The 18,726-nt window shown below is 48.1% G+C and overlaps 1 protein-coding gene across 1 annotated transcript in view; it reads left to right on the top strand.

Annotated features, from left to right (window-relative positions):
* nalcn (sodium leak channel, non-selective) overlaps positions 1 to 18,726 on the top strand; it is a 271,182-nt gene that overhangs the window by 222,625 nt on the left and 29,831 nt on the right. The window contains exons 27-33 of the mRNA XM_064975662.1: positions 9,505 to 9,636; positions 10,774 to 10,941; positions 11,610 to 11,714; positions 11,989 to 12,095; positions 12,254 to 12,374; positions 12,657 to 12,755; positions 13,005 to 13,098. Of these exons, the coding sequence (XP_064831734.1) occupies positions 9,505 to 9,636; positions 10,774 to 10,941; positions 11,610 to 11,714; positions 11,989 to 12,095; positions 12,254 to 12,374; positions 12,657 to 12,755; positions 13,005 to 13,098 (826 nt within the window). The remainder of the gene's footprint in view (positions 1 to 9,504; positions 9,637 to 10,773; positions 10,942 to 11,609; positions 11,715 to 11,988; positions 12,096 to 12,253; positions 12,375 to 12,656; positions 12,756 to 13,004; positions 13,099 to 18,726) is intronic.

Genomic DNA, 18,726 nt, shown 5'->3' with positions numbered 1-18,726 from the left:
GTGCTGGGAGCTAAAAAAACTGTGAAATCAGGACGTCGGTGATCTTCAGGTCGGAAAGTCAGAGCTCTAGAAAGATGCCAGAGTTTCCGACTGAGAATTCCGAGTTGGATGACCGTTCAAAACTATTTTTCCCAGTCGGATCTCGTTTTTTACTGAGAACCTAGTTGTTTTCAACACGGCATTAGTCTCAGCAGAGGGAGAGAGATAGCAGCAGAGGGTCCGTCTCTCATGGTCCCTGCTCTCTCCTTCCTTTCCTCCGGTGAGACTGACCAGAGACACCGCCTCTCACGGTCCCTGCTCTCTCCTTCCTTTCCTCCGGTGAGACTGACCAGAGACACCGTCTCTCACGGTCCCTGCTCTCTCCTTCCTTTCCTCCGGTGAGACTGACCAGAGACATCGTCTTCTACGGCGAAACTCGAGTTGCATCTGCCCCATGCACAAATTCATGTTGTTCCTATTACCAAAGAAAGTGAAATATTCCTCGATATTAAAATAAACATGACGAGCTGCTAATAATAATGCAAGGTCATTGCAGCGCGAGTGGGGAAAAGAGTGTTTTATATTTTGTAATAGTGTTGATTAAAAACATTGTTGACAGTGCTGAATAAACTTAGACATGAACTGGCTCATAAAAACAGCAGCTCTTTGTGTATTCTATAACAGTCTCTCTCTGGTCATGGTTTTAAAAGTTATGAAATCTCAGGTAGGTTCACTTTGCTGTGGCCAGGGTCGAGGAAGCTGTAGGCACGGTGATTTGGGCTATCCGATTGGCCAGTGCAACAGGCACACTTGATTTAGCCACAGATCTCCCGGTCCATCAGGTAGATGGAGTTTGTCTTCTCAGACAAATTAAATGTTTCAAAATGGGGACACTTTGATGGTGCGCAAGGCATCTGAATCAAGTGCACCTATCGCCTAGCAAAGAAAGAAGTGCAAGCTTTTGGCTTTTTTACAGAAATGTTTGGTGATCGACTAGGAATGCCTTGAAGATCGACCAGTTGGTGACCACTGGCTAGATGAGACACAATAGGATGCACAGAAAAATAAATGGATGAGTGGGTTGGAGGAAGGATGGAGGAATGGATTAATGGACATACATGACCTACCGGCTTGATTCTGTCATGTCTTGTTATGTCTGTTCCTGTCCTTTCTCTTCACTCTCTCTCTCTGCTGGTCTTTTTAGGTTACCTTCTCTGTCTCTCATTCCTCAGCTGTTCTACATCTGCCCTAACTAGCTCTTTCACTCTTCCCCACATGTTCTCTCTTCCCCCTCTGATTAGGTCTCTATTTCTCTCTCTGTTCCTGCTACTTTCAGTGTCTGATTCTTGTTTGTGTTTTTTGATGCCAGAAGCAAGCTGTCGTCTCGTTTGCTTCCACCTTGTCCTGTCCTGTCGGAGTCTGCCTGGCAGGAGCATCCTGCACTATACTAACGTTCTTTTTGTTCCGCTGACAACGTTGGAAGAGGATTTATGCCATTCCTGTATTTTCATTAAAGAACTCTGTTTTCTGTTAAAACCGCTTTTGGGTCTTCACTCAAGTTCATAACAGAAGAATCAGACCAAGAATGGACCCAGCGGCTCCGGACCCTTTTCACTCCGCCGTCGAGATCCAGGGAGCGATGCTAGGCAGACACGAGGAGGAATTGTCTGCTGCTCAACATGCCGTTGAGACCCTGGCCGTCAAGTCTCCGACCTCACAAGACAGGTTCACCAACTCCACCTCGATCCACCGCCCACTTCCAGGGTTTCCGAGTCTCCGGAGCCCAGGATCAACAACCCGCCGTGTTACTCTGGGGAGCCCACTGAGTGCCGCTCATTCCTCACTCAGTGTGATGTGGTGTTCTCTCTCCAGCCCAACACTTACTCCAGGAGCGCAGCCCGCATCGCCTACGTCATTTCTCTCCTTACCGGACGGGCGCGTGAGTGGGGCACGGCAGTCTGGGAGGCGAGGGCTGAGTGTATTAACCAGTATCAGGACTTTAAGGAGGAGATGATACGGGTTTTTGACCGTTCTGTTTTTGGCGAGGAGGCTTCCAGGGCCCTGTCTTCCCTATGTCAGGGGAATAGATCCATAACGGATTATTCTATTGAGTTTCGCACTCTCGCTGCCTCTAGTGACTGGAACGAGCCGGCTTTGCTCGCTCGTTTTCTGGAGGGTCTCCACGTCGAGGTTAAGGATGAGATCCTCTCCCGGGAGGTTCCTTCCAGTCTGGACTCCTTAATAGCTCTCGCTATTCGCATAGAGCGACGGTTTGATCTTCGTCGCCGAGCTCGTGGAAAGGAGCTCACGTTCTCCGTTGCTCCCCTCTCCACATCACTGCCACCTGCCGCATCACTGCCACCCTCCTCCGCCGGCTCGGATGCTGAGCCTATGCAGCTGGGGGTATTCGCATCTCGGCCAAGGAGAGGGAACGGAGAATCACCAATCGCCTCTGTCTCTACTGCGGCTCCGCTGGTCATTTTGTCACCTCATGTCCAGTAAAAGCCAGAGCTCATCAGTAAGAGGAGGGCTACTGGTGAGCGCAACTACTCAGGCCTCTCCTTCTGGATCACGCACTACCTTTCCGGTCCATCTCCGCTGGCCCGGTTCATCTGCTTCCTGCAGTGCCTTGATAGACTCTGGGGCGGAGGGCTGTTTTATGGATGAGACCTGGGCTCGGGAGCATGACATTCCTCTCAGACAGTTAGGGAGCCCAGGGCCTTGTTCGCTTTAGATGGTAGTTCTCTCCCCAAGATTCAGCGTGAGACGCTGCCTTTAACCCTCACTGTCTCTGGTAATCATAGCGAAACCATTTCTTTTTTAATTTTTCGTTCACCTTTTACACCTGTTGTTTTGGGTCATCCCTGGCTAGTGCGCCATAACCCTTCTATTAATTGGTCTAGTAATACTATCCTATCCTGGAATGTTTCTTGTCATGTAACCTGTTTAATGTCTGCATCCCTCCTGTTTCCTCTGTCTCTTCTTCACAGGAGGAGCCTGGCGATTTGACAGGGGTGCCGGAGGAGTATCACGATCTGCGCACGGTGTTCAGTCGTTCCAAGGCCACTTCTCTCCCTCCACACCGGTCGTATGACTGTAGTATTGATCTCCTTCCGGGAACTACTCCCCCGGGGTAGATTATACTCTCTGTCGGCTCCCGAACGTAAGGCTCTCGAGGATTATTTGTCGGTTTCGCTCGACGCCGGTACCATAGTCTCCTCCTCCTCCCCGCCGGAGCGGGGTTTTTTTTTTGTTCAGAAGAAGGACGGGTCCCTGCGCCCATGCGTGGATTATCGAGGGCTGAATGACATAACAGTTAAGAATCGTTATCCGCTTCCTCTTATGTCTTCAGCCTTCGAGATCCTGCAGGGAGCCAGGTTTTTCACCAAATTGGACCTTCGTAACGCCTACCATCTCGTGCGCATCAGGGAGGGGGACGAGTGGAAGACGGCGTTTAACACTCCGTTAGGGCACTTTGAATACCGGGTTCTTCCTTTCGGCCTCGTTAACGCTCCAGCTGTCTTTCAGGCACTAGTTAACGACGTCCTGAGAGACATGCTGAACATTTTTGTTTTCGTTTACATGGACGATATCCTGATTTTTTCACCGTCTCTCTCGATTCATGTTCAGCACGTGCGACGCGTCCTCCAGCGCCTTTTGGAGAACTGTCTTTATGTGAAGGCTGAGAAGTGCACTTTTCATGCCGCCTCTGTCCCTTTTCTCGGTTCCGTTATTTCCGCTGAGGGCATTAAGATGGATCCCGCTAAGGTCCAGGCTGTCATTGATTGGCCCGTTCCTAAGTCACGCGTCGAGCTGCAGCGCTTTCTGGGCTTCGCTAATTTCTACCGTCGTTTCATCCGTAATTTCGGTCAGGTGGCAGCTCCTCTCACAGCCCTTACTTCTGTTAAGACGTGCTTTAAGTGGTCCGTTTCCGCCCAGGGAGCTTTTGATCTTCTTAAGAATCGTTTTACATCCGCACCTATTCTTGTTACACCTGACATCTCTAGACAGTTTGTTGTTGAGGTTGACGCGTCAGAGGTGGGCGTGGGAGCCATTCTTTCTCAGCGCTCTCTCTCTGACGGCAAGGTCCATCCTTGCGCGTTTTTCTCTCATCGCTTATCGCCGTCAGAACGTAACTATGATGTTGGTAATCGCGAACTGCTCGCCATCCGCTTAGCCCTAGGCGAATGGCGACAGTGGTTGGAGGGGGCGACCGTTCCTTTTGTCGTTTGGACTGACCATAGGAACCTTGAGTACATCCGTTCAGCCAAACGACTTAATGCGCGTCAGGCTCGTTGGGCTCTGTTTTTCGCTCGTTTCGAGTTTGTTATTTCTTATCGTCCGGGCTCAAAAAACACCAAACCTGATGCTTTATCTCGTCTCTTCAGTTCTTCTGAGGTCTCCACCGACCCCGATGGGATTCTCCCTGAGGGGCGTGTTGTCGGGTTGACTGTCTGGGGAATTGAGAGGCAGGTAAAGCAAGCACTCGCTCACACTCCGTCGCCGCGAGCTTGTCCTAGGAACCTTCTGTTCGTTCCCGTTCCTTCTCGTCCGGCCGTTCTTCAGTGGGCCCACTCTGCCAAGTTAGCCGGCCACCCCGGCGTTCGGGGTACGCTCGCTTCCATTCGCCAGCGTTTCTGGTGGCCCACTCGGGAACGTGACGCGCGTCGATTTGTCGCCGCTTGTTCGGTCTGCGCGCAGACTAAATCTGGGAACTCTCCTCCTGCCGGCCGTCTCAGACCGCTTCCCATTCCCTCTCGACCGTGGTCTCACATCGCTTTAGATTTTATCACCGGACTGCCTTCATCAGCGGGGAAGACAGTTATTCTTACGGTTGTCGATAGATTCTCTAAGGCGGCTCATTTCATTCCTCTCGATAAGCTCCCTTCTGCTAAGGAGACGGCTCAGATCATTATCGAGAATGTTTTCCGAATTCATGGCCTTCCGTCTGACGTCGTTTCCGACAGAGGCCCGCAGTTCACGTCTCAATTTTGGAGGAGTTTTGCCGTTTGATTGGGGCTTCCGTCAGTCTCTCGTCCGGCTTTCATCCCCAGTCTAACGGTCAAGCCGAACGGGCCAATCAGACTGTTGGTCGCATTTTACGCAGTCTTTCTTTTCGTAACCCTGCGTCTTGGTCAGAACAGCTCCCCTGGGCAGAGTACGCCCACAACTCGCTTCCCTCGTCTGCTACCGGTCTATCCCCTTTTCAGTGTAGCCTCGGGTACCAGCCTCCGCTGTTCTCATCTCAGCTCGCCGAGTCCTGCGTCCCCTCCGCTCAGGCTTTTGTCCAGCGTTGCGAGCGCACCTGGAAGGGGGTCAGGTCGGCACTTTGCCGTAATAGGGCGCAGACTGTGAGGGCCGCTAATAAGCGTAGGACCAAGAGTCCTAGATATTGTTGCGGTCAGAGAGTATGGCTCTCCACTCAGAACCTTCCCCTTAAGACAGCTTCTCGCAAGTTGGCCCCGCGGTTCATTGGTCCGTTCCGTATTTCCCAGGTCATTAATCCTGTCGCAGTGCGACTTCTTCTCCCGCGCTATCTTCGTCGCGTTCACCCGGTCTTCCATGTCTCCTGTGTTAAGCCCGTTCTTCGCGCCCCCGCTCGTCCCTCCCCCCCCATCCTTGTCGAGGCGCACCCATCTACAGGGTTCGTAAGATTTTGGACATGCGCCCTCGGGGCCGTGGTCATCAGTACCTAGTGGATTGGGAGGGGTACGGTCCTGAGGAGAGGAGTTGGGTTCCCTCTCGGGACGTGCTGGACCGTTCGCTGATCGATGATTTCCTCCGTTGCCGCCAGGTTTCCTCCTCGAGTGCGCCAGGAGGCGCTCGGTGAGTGGGGGGGTACTGTCATGTCTTGTTATGTCTGTTCCTGTCCTTTCTCTTCACTCTCTCTCTCTGCTGGTCTTTTTAGGTTACCTTCTCTGTCTCTCATTCCTCAGCTGTTCTACATCTGCCCTAACTAGCTCTTTCACTCTTCCCCACCTGTTCTCTCTTCCCCCTCTGATTAGGTCTCTATTTCTCTCTCTGTTCCTGCTACTTTCAGTGTCTGATTCTTGTTTGTGTTTTTTGATGCCAGAAGCAAGCTGTCGTCTCGTTTGCTTCCACCTTGTCCTGTCCTGTCGGAGTCTGCCTGGCAGGAGCATCCTGCACTATACTAACGTTCTTTTTGTTCCGCTGACAACGTTGGAAGAGGATTTATGCCATTCCTGTATTTTCATTAAAGAACTCTGTTTTCTGTTAAAACCGCTTTTGGGTCTTCACTCAAGTTCATAACAGATTCTGTCTTATGTAGCAAAACTTGAAATTGTGTTTTTTACATTAGATAAAAGTAGAGACTCAACGCTTTGAAATGGTATATCATACACTACAGTTGAGGAACAATGAGAAAGTAATTCTGCTTTGAAAGTTGATAAACTTGTAACCTCACTTTTGAGAAAACGGCCCTTGAATGTTTTAGTAAACCTACTGGAGAGCTCTTCTTTGTCTACACCCATTCAGCTTCGTTCACACCCTCTTAAGCTCCGCCCATTTCTTTAAGGATTCACAGGTGAGGCCATTTACTTAACAGCCAAAGAGTTCAAGACTAAAGACTGGTTTATACTACAGGTGTATTCGTAAATTCAATCTGGGGTGCCAGAGTGCGCTCTGGGCATTCGTAAACTCAGAGCGTTGTCAGATTGTCAGTTCGTAAATTCAGAGCATTTCGCTCTCGGAGCGTTCAGAGAGCACACTGGCAGCTCTGGCCGAGGAGTAGGCTTGAACCGAGTGTTCCGATATAACAACAACAGTCAAGCTACCAAGCTAACTGGCTAACATTAACTGGCTTTGTAGCTACTTCCAGACAGATGAGAGAACGGCTCACTCTGACCAGCAGAGCTGGTTAGGCTGTTTTTATGTTGTCCAGAGTAGAGGTCGACCGACTAATCGGAATGGCCGATTTAATTAGGGCTGATTTCAAGTTTTCATAACAATCGGAAATCAGTATTTTTGGATGCCGATTTGGCCAATTAATTTTTTCTTTCAGTTTTTTTTACACCTTTATTTAACTAGGCAAGTCATTTAAGAACACATTCTTATTTTCAATGACGTCCTAGGTACGTACGGTGGGAAGCTAGGGGGCACTGTTTTTATTTTTGGAAAAATAATGTTCCCAAAGAAAACTGCCTATTCCCCAGGACCAGATGCTAGAATGTGCATATAATTGACAGCTTAGGATAGAAAACACAATTTCCAAATCTGTAAAAATATTGTCTGTGAGTATAACAGAACTGATATTGCAGGTGAAATCCTGAGAAAAGTCCAATCAGGAAGTGACTCTTATTTTGAAACCCCTGTCTTTCTATGCAACCCTATTGCCCATTGAAAGGGATATCAACCAGATTCCTTTTTCTGTGGCTTCCCTAAGGTGTCTACAGCCTTTAGACGTAGTTTCAGGCCTTTATTTTGAAGAATGAGCGTAAACGTCCCATTGCGTAAGTGGTCAGTTGTTGGCTCTGTGTGATTTTTGCGCTAAACAGAGAGGTAGCCATTTTTCCTCCCGGTCCTAGTGAAAAGCCAACTGTCCTGGTTGATATATTATCGAATAGATATTTAAAAAACACCTTGAGGATTGATTATAAAAAAAGTTTGCCATGTTTCTGTCGATATTATGGATATAATTTGGAATTTTTGTCTGCGTTGTCGTGACCACTAGTCAATGAAAGTAGTCAATGAAAAGGTGTGCCTTGTGTTGTGACAAGGTAGGGGTGGTATACAGAAGATAGCCCTATTTTGAAAAAGGCCAAGTCCATATTATGGCAAGAACAGCTCAAATAAGCAAAGAGAAACGACAGTCCATCATTACTTTAAGATATAAAGGTCAGTCAATACGGAATATTTCAAGAACTTTTAAAGTTTCTTCAAGTGCAGTCGCAAAAACCATCAAGCGCTCCGATGAAACTGGCTCTCATGAGGACCGCTGTAACGCTGAGTGTGCGCTGAGAGTCGGGAAGCAAGTTCAGGGAGTGAATCATTCAATAAATAAATGAAAACATAATACAAAACCAGACACACGAACAACACACAGACATGAATCTGAAACAGAAACAATGACGCCTAGGGAAGGAACCAAAGGGAGTGACATAAATAGGGCAGGTAATCAGGGAGATGATGGAGTCCGGGTGAGTGTCATAATGCACGTAACGATGGTGACAGGTGTGCGCCATAACGAGCAGCCTGGTGACCTAAAGGCCAGAGAGGGAGCACACGTGACAACCCCCACAGGAATGGAAGACCCAGAGTTACCTCTGCTGCAGAGGATAAGTTCATTAGAGTTAACTGCACCTCAGATTGCAGCCCAAATAAATGCTTCAAAGAGTTCAAGTAACAGACGCATCTCAACATGAACGGTTCAGAGGAGACTGTGGGAATCGGGCCTTCATGGTCTAATTGCTGCAAAGAAACCACTACTAAAGGACACCAATAAGAAGATTAGACTTGCTTGGGCCAAGAAACACGAGCAATGGATATTAGACCGGTGGAAATTTTTGATTTTTGGTTCCAACAACAGTGTCTTACACAACCTCCAGGCTGTGTAAGGGCTATTTGATCAAGAAGGAGAGTGATGGAGTGCTGCATCAGGTGACCTGGCCTCCATGATCAACCGGCCTCAAGCCAATTGAGATGGTTTGGGATGAGTCAGACTGCAGAGTGAAGGAAATGCAGCCAACAAGTGCTCAGAATATGTGGGAACTCCTTCAAGACTGTTGGAAAAGTATTCCAGTTGAAGCTGGTTGAGAGAATGCCAAGAGTGTGCAAATGTTTATTTAACCTTTATTTAACTAGGCAAGTGTAACTGGGCATGCTATCAAGGAAAAGGGTTGCTACTATGAATAATATAAAATAGATTTAGATTTGTTTAAAAAAAAATTGGTTAATATATGATTCTGTATGGGTTTTTTTGTTACATAGTTTTGTTGTCTTCACTATTATTCTACAATGAAGAAAATAGTAAAAAATAAAGAATATCCCTTGAATGAATAGGTGTGTCCAAACTTTTGACTGGTACTGTACTAAATAATATATGTGTGAAATTTGCTTTGATTTAGAATGGACCATTATCATGCCCCTGTCTCTAAACAGAGTCAGCGGAAAGAAATACATGTCATCAATGCACTTGAGTAGCGAATGGAGGACTCTTTTCCCGTGGTTCATTTTTTTTAAATATTTTTTTTATATATTATTGTTCAGTAAACAGTAGATACAACTTATTGTACAGAGTTACGTACTGTGCAGCTTTTTTGTGCTGCTAGCTTTAACCCGGCCCCAGAGATGAGGGTCTACACACTAAAAGGGTTCTCTGGCTGGGCCCATAGGAGAACCCTTTTGGGTTCCATGTACCTGCAACCAAAAAGGGTCATTCGAAGGCTTCCCTGATTGGGATTCTATAGTGTAGAGATGATGAGGACAAGGCTTCAACCTGAATACATAAAGTTTGAATGAATAAATAAATAAAATATTTATTGGAGCTTTATGTCTGGTGTGTTTCAGATAGGAGAGTATGTCTTTGTCATCTTCATGAGTATCGAGCTGAACCTGAAGATCATGGCGGACGGCCTGTTCTTTACTCCTACAGCCGTCATCAGAGACTTTGGAGGAGTCATGGACATCTTCATCTACCTCGTAAGTTCATGGATTTGGATTCATATAGAACTTTTTTTATTGATAATCAAAGAACTTGACATTGTATGTGGAAAACTCACCTCAACCACCACCAATATATGGGTGATGCCACGGCAGCCATTTTGCGCCAGAAAGCTCACAACGCACCAGGTATCACAATATGTAATTGCAACCAGTTTTGCCAGCTTAGGGGAAATGTTGCAACGGGAGATTCTTACAGAATGTTTTTGATATTTACCTAAAGAAAGGAAGGTCTCTGACTGGCTTTCCAAGTAAAGTATATTCCTCTAGAATACACCTTGATGTTTCTAGACCCCTTTTCTCGCTCTCTGTCTCCCATAAAGGGTATTCCATGTGACTTTGGAGTGGACATAATATGCCTTTTGTTAGAATAATGAAAAGATACATTCTTCATGTGAGAATAAGAAGACTCTGTTTGATTAAGGCTATTGCTAATGAGTTCGGGAAGATGACGCAGTGCAACGTTTGAAGATAGCTTTTTAATGACTGATGATCAACTTAATTTCGTCGGGATGCGTCGATCATAATTTTTTTTCTTGTTTTTTTGTGAGCTGTTAGTTTTTTTAGGCAGTCTTTCAAAACAACTCTTCCCTTTCTTGTTTGGGAATATAATTTGCATATAGATGATATAATTGGATGAGAGACGGGAGAGAATTGAATTGTAATAGCTCTGACAGGCACACTCCACACAGACAGTGGTCCAGTGTTTACCTTACCATTACTTATGGGGTGGGGGGGAGGCTCACCTCCCTGCCTGCCTAGCTCTGTTGCCTCCTCCTACCTAAATTAGTTTTGTTCTATAGGTGTCCATTGACAATGTTACTGCCATAGGGCCTGTGGGATGGTGTTGTTAAAATTAGTGGTGTTATATGAGTGTGTTCTTAGCTTTGTATAGCATGCAAAGGGCAACGCAGTGTGTCCGATGGGCTTTGTTATTTTACTGTTTGATTAGAAAGGTCAGGTCAGGACCTGCGTTTCTAATGACCTCCCTCCCTCCCCACCATCTCCTTCCCTCTTCCTCCTTCTTCCTCTCTCTCCCTCACCCTTTTTCATTTTCTCCATCATCTTCCTTTTCCTCTCCCTCCCTCTCTCCCTTCCTTTCTTTCTCTCTTCCAGTGTAGTCTGATCTTCCTGTGTTGGCTGCCTGCTAACGTGCCTCCGGAGTCTGGGGCTCAGCTGCTGATGATGCTGAGGTGTCTTCGCCCCCTTCGCATCTTTAAACTGGTGCCCCAGATGAGGAAGGTGGTGCGGGAGGTCATCAAGGGTTTCAAGGAGATTTTCCTGGTTAGTGGTGGCCACACAAGCACGCACACACAGTGTGAAATCTTGCACTTGTAGATGCACACACTAAGAGACACATACACAGGCTTGTAAGCATACACATACTCAGACAGACAGACATGCACATGAATGCACAATTACATGCGCATTGAGCCACATTCTTACTTGACCTCCACCTGCTTAACTCAAGTTTCCATTGACATCAATTAATGACTTATGCTATAGTCTGAGTGGTCTGTGCTCATCTCAACTCTGGATCAGGCCCATTGTGGACAGTGGAACCACACTAAGTAAAAACACTCGCATACACTTTACATGTATACACAGTGGATACATTTTGGACCAAACTCTGGAGCTAAGCCTGATTGTGGAAATGCTCCATATGAGACACACAGACAGGAAGTGATTATTTTGACAAAGTTTGACCTAACTTTGTACAGTAGATTACTGTATGATGCTGAGTGTGAGGTTTCCCCTGCCCTCTGTGTTCTCTCACACCCTACAGATCTGCCCAGCAGCCCAGAGTCTATTTGACTGCGTGGGAAAGCCCTGGCTGTCTATAACCCTCTATTGATCTAACACACACAAACACACACACGAAAACACGCACACACACTCACAGGTTTCCATTTCTTCCCTTTTACTTGAATGTGTCTGTGTGTGTGTTATAGGTCTCCATCCTGCTCCTGACACTAATGCTGGTGTTTGCAAGCTTCGGCGTCCAGCTCTTTGCTGGAAAACTAGCCAAGTGCAATGACCCCCACGTATTCCTTCGGGTACGACCAAGCTCTTTATAAAATTGATTTTCAAAACATAGAAGAGCAGATATTTCCATTAAAAGCAATGGCCATATTGGGCGTACTATTTTAAATGACGGATTCCTCAAAAAAAAATGTTGCAACGTAGTTATTTGATATTGATGAAACCAGAAAATCTGATTTAAATCAGAACATTGTCATTATGACATCTCGTACCATCTACTGTATGTCCATTTTAGCCATTCAATTTGGATGGTGTAGTGACATGTCTTTGCTCTCTGGTTGTTTGTAGGAGGACTGCCATGGAATCTTCCGGATCAACGTGAGTGTGTCTAAAAACCTCAATCTCAAACTAAGACCAGGAGAGAAGAAGCCTGGCTTCTGGGTGCCAAGAGTGTGGTGAGTGATTAGGATTGGCTGAGACATATATAGTGCTGGGCTGGCACTAAACCTTGCACACACTGTAGCCCTCCAGGACCATGAGTAATGATGGTGTCATTACTATAGTTCTACTCACTACATAAAGTATGTTTTGAATTATAATACTTTTTTTTCAGGGCCAACCCTCGCAACTTTAATTTTGACAATGTGGGTAATGCCATGCTGGCTTTGTTTGAGGTCCTGTCACTCAAAGGCTGGGTGGAGGTCCGTGATGTCATCATTCACCGCGTCGGACCGGTACACACCTTTACTGTCTCTTTGCCTCTGTCTCGGCCTCTCTCACTCTCTCTCTGTATCTCTGACTTTGTCTCTCTCTCTCTCTCTCTCTCTCTCTCTCTCTCTCTCTCTCTCTCTGTCTGTCTGTATCTCTCTCCTCACTTTCTTCTCTCTCCTCTCTTCTCTCTCTCTCTCTCTCTTCTCCTCTTACTCTCTCTCTCTCTTCCCCTCTCTGCTTGATGATAATACTGGATCCTACATACATTGTAAGAAGTAATGACACACCTTTGTCTCTCCCTGCAGATACATGGTATCTACATCCACGTGTTTGTCTTTCTGGGCTGTATGATTGGACTCACTCTGTTTGTCGGAGTGGTCATCGCTAACTTCAATGAGAACAAGGTAAGAGATCCAAGAGAGCACAATTCTGTGCTCTGTGCGTTTTTCCCAGTTTCAACAAAGTTGAACACAATCATGTACTGGCGTGGCGTAGCTGGAGACTGTACACCTCGAATGCTGACTTGCATCACGGGTGACCTGCCTTGCACACCTTCCTGACAATAATGATTGGTATTCCTCTCAAATGTATTCATAAAGCCTTTATAACGCCGTCATAAGACCTGGGTCTGTGTGTGTATTTTTCCTCCCCAGGGTACTGCTCTGCTGACAGTGGACCAGAGGAGGTGGGAGGACCTGAAGAGTCGACTGAAGATTGCCCAGCCTCTCCACCTCCCCCCACGCCCAGGTGTGTGTGTGTGTGTGTGTGTGTGTGTGTGTGTGTGTGTGTGTGTGTGTGTGTGTGTGTGTGTGTGTGTGTGTGTGTGTGTGTGAGAGAGAGAGAGAATAAATAAAATGTCTGTTTCGCTCTCTCTCTTCTCTTCTATTTTCTCTTCTCATATCTCTGTCTACTGTGTCCTAATACGCTCTCTGTCTCCTCTGATCAGCGACAGAGTTTTAAATCACTGACTCTCTAGTGACATTAAAATGCTCAGAACTCATCCACCAACTCACCCCCTGTGATAGAGTAGAGCTTATACACTATTTCATTACGCAAAGACTAATAGAGTCCTCACAGACAAATACACACACACACACGCCCACACACAGAGAATGAACTGTTTTCAACAAGAGTATAAGTTATATTAATGATGGATCGCTTCTACTGATCTAATTGAGCAACTCTTTGCTGAGGTCACTTCCTATTGACAAACAAATCCTTCACCCAGTTAGATTGTACCATCCTCAGCATCGTAATACACAGACTGATCTACACAGCTTGTGTGAAGAGTGAGAACAAGAACAGGGGAATGAAAGGAGAAGTGCATGGGAATCAGGGGAGGGAATAGGCACCACATAGCTAGTTAGTACAGAGCAAAGAGAAAATCAATGGTTCAGTCTTAGTCAGCGGCTCTGCTGGGTAGAACTATGGTAATCTCCACTCTGATCCACATCCAAAAACCTTAGGCTCTGGCCTGACTCACTTACTCACACACACTTGCTCAATGTGCAGCTCAACCCAGTGTTAGGGAGCTAAGGGAGGCTCGCTTGGCCAAATCGTTTCCGGTTCCTCCTCTCTATTCAGAAGTGTCTGCATTCTGCACACTTAGCATTGCGATAGAGAGACAGCTGATCAATCTTGCTGTTAAAATCTATTGGTTGATTGAGATGTTGGGTTATACTGGACTGGGGATGGGCTAACATTGGCTGAGGCTGCAGAATAAGGGCTGAGCTAGTGTTTACTGGGGCTGGGCTAGAGTTTACTGGTGCTTGGCTAGTGTTTACTGGGGCTTGGCTAGTGTTTACTGGGGCTGGGATAGTGTTTACTGGGGCTGGGGCTGGGCTAGTGTTTACTGGGGCTGGGCTAGTGTTTACTGGGTCTGGTGCTAGGCTGGTGTTTACTGGGATGGGGCTAGTGTTTACTGGGTCTGGGGCTGGGCTACTGTTTACTGGGGCTGAGCTAGCGTTTACTGGGGCTTTGGCTGAGCTAGTGTTTACTGGGGCTGGGCTAGTGTTTACTGGGGCTTGGGCTGAGCTAGTGTTTACTGGGGCTGGGCGAGTGTTTACTGGGGCTTGGGCTAAGCTAGTGTTTACTGGGGCTTGGGCTGAGCTAGTGTTTACTGGGGCTGGGCTAGTGTCTACTGGGGCTGGGCTCGTGTTTACTGGGGCTTGGGATTGGCTAGTGTTTACTGGGGCTGAGCTAGTGTTTACTGGGGCTTGGCCTGAGCTAGTGTTTACTGGGACTGGGCTAATGTTTACTAGGGCTTGGCCTGAGCAAGTGTTTACTGGGGCTGGGCAAGTGTGTACTGGGGCTTGGGGTGAGCTAGTGTTTACTGGTGTTGGGCTAGTGTTTACTGGTGCTTGGGCTGAGCTAGTTTTTACTGGGGCTGAGCGAGTGTTTACTGGGGCTGGACTAGTGTTTACTGGGGCTGGGCTAGTGTTTACTGGGGCTTGGCCTGAGCTAGTGTTTTCTGGGGCTTGGGCTGAGCTAGTGTTTACTGGGGCTTGGGCTAGTGTTTACTGGGGCTATGCTGAGCTAGTGTTTACTTTGGCTGGGCTGAGCTGGTGTTTACTGGTGCTGGGATTGTGTTTATTGGGGATTGGGCTGAACTGGTGTTTACTGGGGCTTGGCTAGTGTTTATTGGGGCTTGGCCTGAGCTAGTGTTTACTGGGGCTGGGCTAGTGTTTACTGGGGCTTGGGCTGAGCTAGTGTTTACTGGGGTTGGGCTAGTGTTTACTGGGACTTTGGCTGAGCTAGTGTTTACTGGGGCTGGGTTAGTGTTTACTGGGGATTGGGCTGGGTGAGTGTTTACTGGGGCTTGGTCTGAGCTAGTGTTTACTGGGGCTGGGCTAGTGTTTACTGGGGATTGTGCTGGGCTTGTGTTTACTGGGGCTGGGCGAGTGTTTACTGGGACTTTGGCTGAGCTAGTGTTTACTGGGGCTGGGTTAGTGTTTACTGGGGATTGGGCTGGGCTAGTGTTTACTGGGGCTGGGCTATTGTTTACTGGGGCTGAGCTAGTGTTTACTTGGGCTTGGCCTGAGCTAATGTTTACTGGTACTGGGATAGTGTTTACTGGGGCTTGGATAGTGTTTACTTGGGCTTGGAAAGTGTTTACTGGGGCTGTGGCTGGGCTAGTGTTTATTGGGGCTAGGCTAGTGTTTACCAGGTCTGGTGCTGGGCTGGTGTTTACTGGGATGGGGCTAGTATTTCCTGGGTATGGGGCTGGGCTACTGGGTCTGGGCTATTGTTTACTGGGGCTGGGATAGTGTTTACTGGGACTTGGCTCGTGTTTACTTGGGCTTGGCAAGTGTTTACTGAGGCTAGGCTAGTGTTTACTGGGTCTGGTGCTGGGCTGGTGTTTACTGGGATGGGGCTAGTGTTTACTGGGTCTGGGCTAGTGTTTACTGGGGCTGGGATAGTGTTTTACTGGGGCTGGGCTAGTGTTTACTGGGGCTTGGGCTGAGCTAGTGTTTACTGGGGCTTGGCTGGTGTTTACTGGGGCTGGGCTCGTGTTTACTGGGGCTTGGGCTTGGCTAGTGTTTACTGGGGCTGGGCTAGTGTTTACTGGGGCTGAGCTAGTGTTTACTGGGGCTGGGCTAATGTTTACTGGGGCTTGGCTGAGCTAGTGTTTACTGGGGCTGGGCAAGTGTGTACTGGGGCTTGGGGTGAGCTAGTGTTTACTGGTGTTGGGCTAGTGTTTACTGGTGCTTGGGCTAGTGTTTACTAGGGCTTGGGGTGAGCTAGTGTTTACTGGTGTTGGACTACTGTTTACTTGGGCTGGGCTATTGCTTACTGGGGCTGAGCTCGTGTTTACTTTTGGCTTGGTCTGAGCTAATGTTTACTGGGACTGGGCAAGTGTTTACTGGGGATTGACAAGATCTAGTGTTTACTGGGGCTGAGCTAGTGTTTACTGGGGCTTGTGTTTATTGGGAATTGGTATGAGCTAGTGTTTAGTGGGGCGGGGCTAGTGTTTACTGAGGCTTGCCCTAAGCTAGTGTTTTACTGGGGCTGGGCTAGTGTTTTACTGGGGCTGAGCTAGTGTTTACTGGGGCTTGGCTTGGGCTAGTGTTTACTGGGGCTGGGCTAGTGTTTACTGGGGCTTGGCCTGAGCTAGTGTTTACTGGGGCTGGGCTAGTGTTTACTGGGGCTTGGCTTGAGCTAGTGTTTACTGGGGCTGGGCTAGTGTTTACTGGGGCTTGGCCTGAGCTAGTGTTTACTGGGGCTGGACTAGTGTTTACTGGGGCTGGGCTACTGTTTATTGGGGCTTGGCCTGAGCTAGTGTTTAATGGGGCTTGGCCTGAGCTAGTGTTTACTGGGGCTGGGATTGTGTTTATTGGGGCTTGGGATGAGCTAGTATTTACTGGGGCTGGGCTAGTGTTTACTGGTGTTGGGCAAGTGTTTACTGGTGCTTGGGCTGAGCTAGTTTTACCTGGGCTGAGCTAGTGTTTACCTGGGCTTGGGCTGAGCTGGTGTTTACTGGGGCTTGAGCTGAGCTGGTGTTTACTGGGGCTGGGCTAGTATTTACTGGGGCTTGGCCTGAGCTAGTGTTTACTGGGGCTGGGCTAATGTTTACTGGGGCTTGGCCTGAGCTAGTGTTTACTGGGGCTGAGCTCGTATTTACTGGGGCTGGGATTGTGTTTATTGGGGCTTGGGATGAACTAGTATTTACTGGGGCTGGACTAGTGTTTACTGGGGCTGGACTAGTGTTTACTGGGGCTTGGGGTGAGATAATGTTTACTGGTGTTGGACTACTGGTTACTGGGGCTGGACTAGTGTTTACTGGTGTTGGGCTAGTGTTTACTGGTGCTTGGGCTGAGCTAGTTTTACCTGGGCTGAGCTAGTGTTTACCTGGGCTTGGGCTGAGCTGGTGTTTACTGGGGCTTGAGCTGAGTTGGTGTTTACTGGGGCTGGGATAGTGTTTACTGGGGCTATGTTGAGCTAGTGTTTACTTTGGCTGGACTGAGCTAGTGTTTACTGGGGCTGGGCCAGTGTTTATTGGGGCTTGGCCCGTGTTTACTGGGGCTGGGCTAGTGTTTACTAGGGCTTGGGCTGAGCTAGTGTTTACTGGGGCTTGGCTAGTGTTTACTGGGGCTGGGTTAGTGTTTACTGGTGTTTGGCCTGAGCTAGTGTTTACTGGTGTTGGACTACTGTTTACTGGGGCTGGGCTACTGTTTTTTGGTGCTTGGCCTGAGCTAGTGTTTACTGGGGCTTGGCTAGTGTTTACTGGGGCTGGGTTAGTGTTTACTGGTGCTTGGGCAGAGCTAGTTTTTACTGGGGCTGAGCTACTGTTTACTGGGCTGGGCTAGTATTTACTGGGGCTTGGCCTGAGCTAGTGTTTACTGGGGCTGGGCTAATGTTTACTGGGGCTTGGCCTGAGCTGGTGTTTACTGGGGCTGGACTAGTGTTTACTGGGGCTGGACTAGTGTTTACTGGGGCTTGGAGTGAGCTAATGTTTACTGGTGTTGGACTACTGGTTACTGGGGCTGGGCTACTGTTTATTGGAGCTTGGCCTAAGCTAATGTTTACTGGGGCTTGGCAAGTGTTTACTGGGGCTGGGCTAGTGTTTACTGGGGCTTGGCCTGAGCTAGTGTTTACTGGGGCTGTGCTAATGTTTACTGGGGCTTGGCGTGAGCTCATGTTTACTGGGGCTGGGATTGTGTTTGTTGGGGCTTGGGATGAGCTAGTTTTTACTGGGGCTGAGCTAGTGTTTACTGGTGCTGGGCTAGTGTTTACAGGGGCTTGGGCTGAGCTAGTGTTTACTGGGGCTGGGCTAGTGTTTACCTGGGCTTGGGCTGAGCTGGTGTTTTCTGGGGCTTGAGCTGAGCTGGTGTTTATTGGGGCTGGGATAGTGTTTACTGGGGCTTGGGCTGAGCTAGTGTTTACTGGGGCTTGTGCTGAGCTAGTTTTTATTGGGGCTGGGATAGTGTTTACCGGGGCTTGGGATGAGCTCGTGTTTACTGGGGCTGGGCTAGTGTTTACTGGGGATTGTGCTGGGCTAGTGTTTACTGGGGCTGGGCTAGTGTTTACTGTGACTTTGGCTGAGCTTGTGTTTACTGGGGCTGGGTTAGTGTTTACTGGGGATTGGGCTGGGCTCGTGTTTACTGGGGCTTGGCTAAACTAGTTTTTACTGGGGCTGGGCTATTGTTTACTGGGGCTGAGCTTGTGTTTACTTGGGCTTGGCCTGAGTTAATGTTTACTGGGGCTGGGCTAGTGTTTACTGGGGATTGTGCTGGGCTAATGTTTACTGGGGCTGGGCTAGTGTTTACTGTGGCTTGGCCCGATCTAGTGTTTACTGGGGCTGAGCTAGTGTTTACTGGGGCTATTGTTTACTGGGGCTGGGATTGTGTTTATTGGGGCTTGGTATGAGCTAGTGTT

This window comes from Oncorhynchus masou, chromosome 10 (genome assembly GCF_036934945.1).
Source record: "Oncorhynchus masou masou isolate Uvic2021 chromosome 10, UVic_Omas_1.1, whole genome shotgun sequence".
NCBI classification, from domain to species: Eukaryota; Metazoa; Chordata; class Actinopteri; order Salmoniformes; family Salmonidae; genus Oncorhynchus; species Oncorhynchus masou.
Note: the sequence above shows the minus strand (reverse complement) of the source record. Positions and strands in the feature narration are given on the sequence as shown.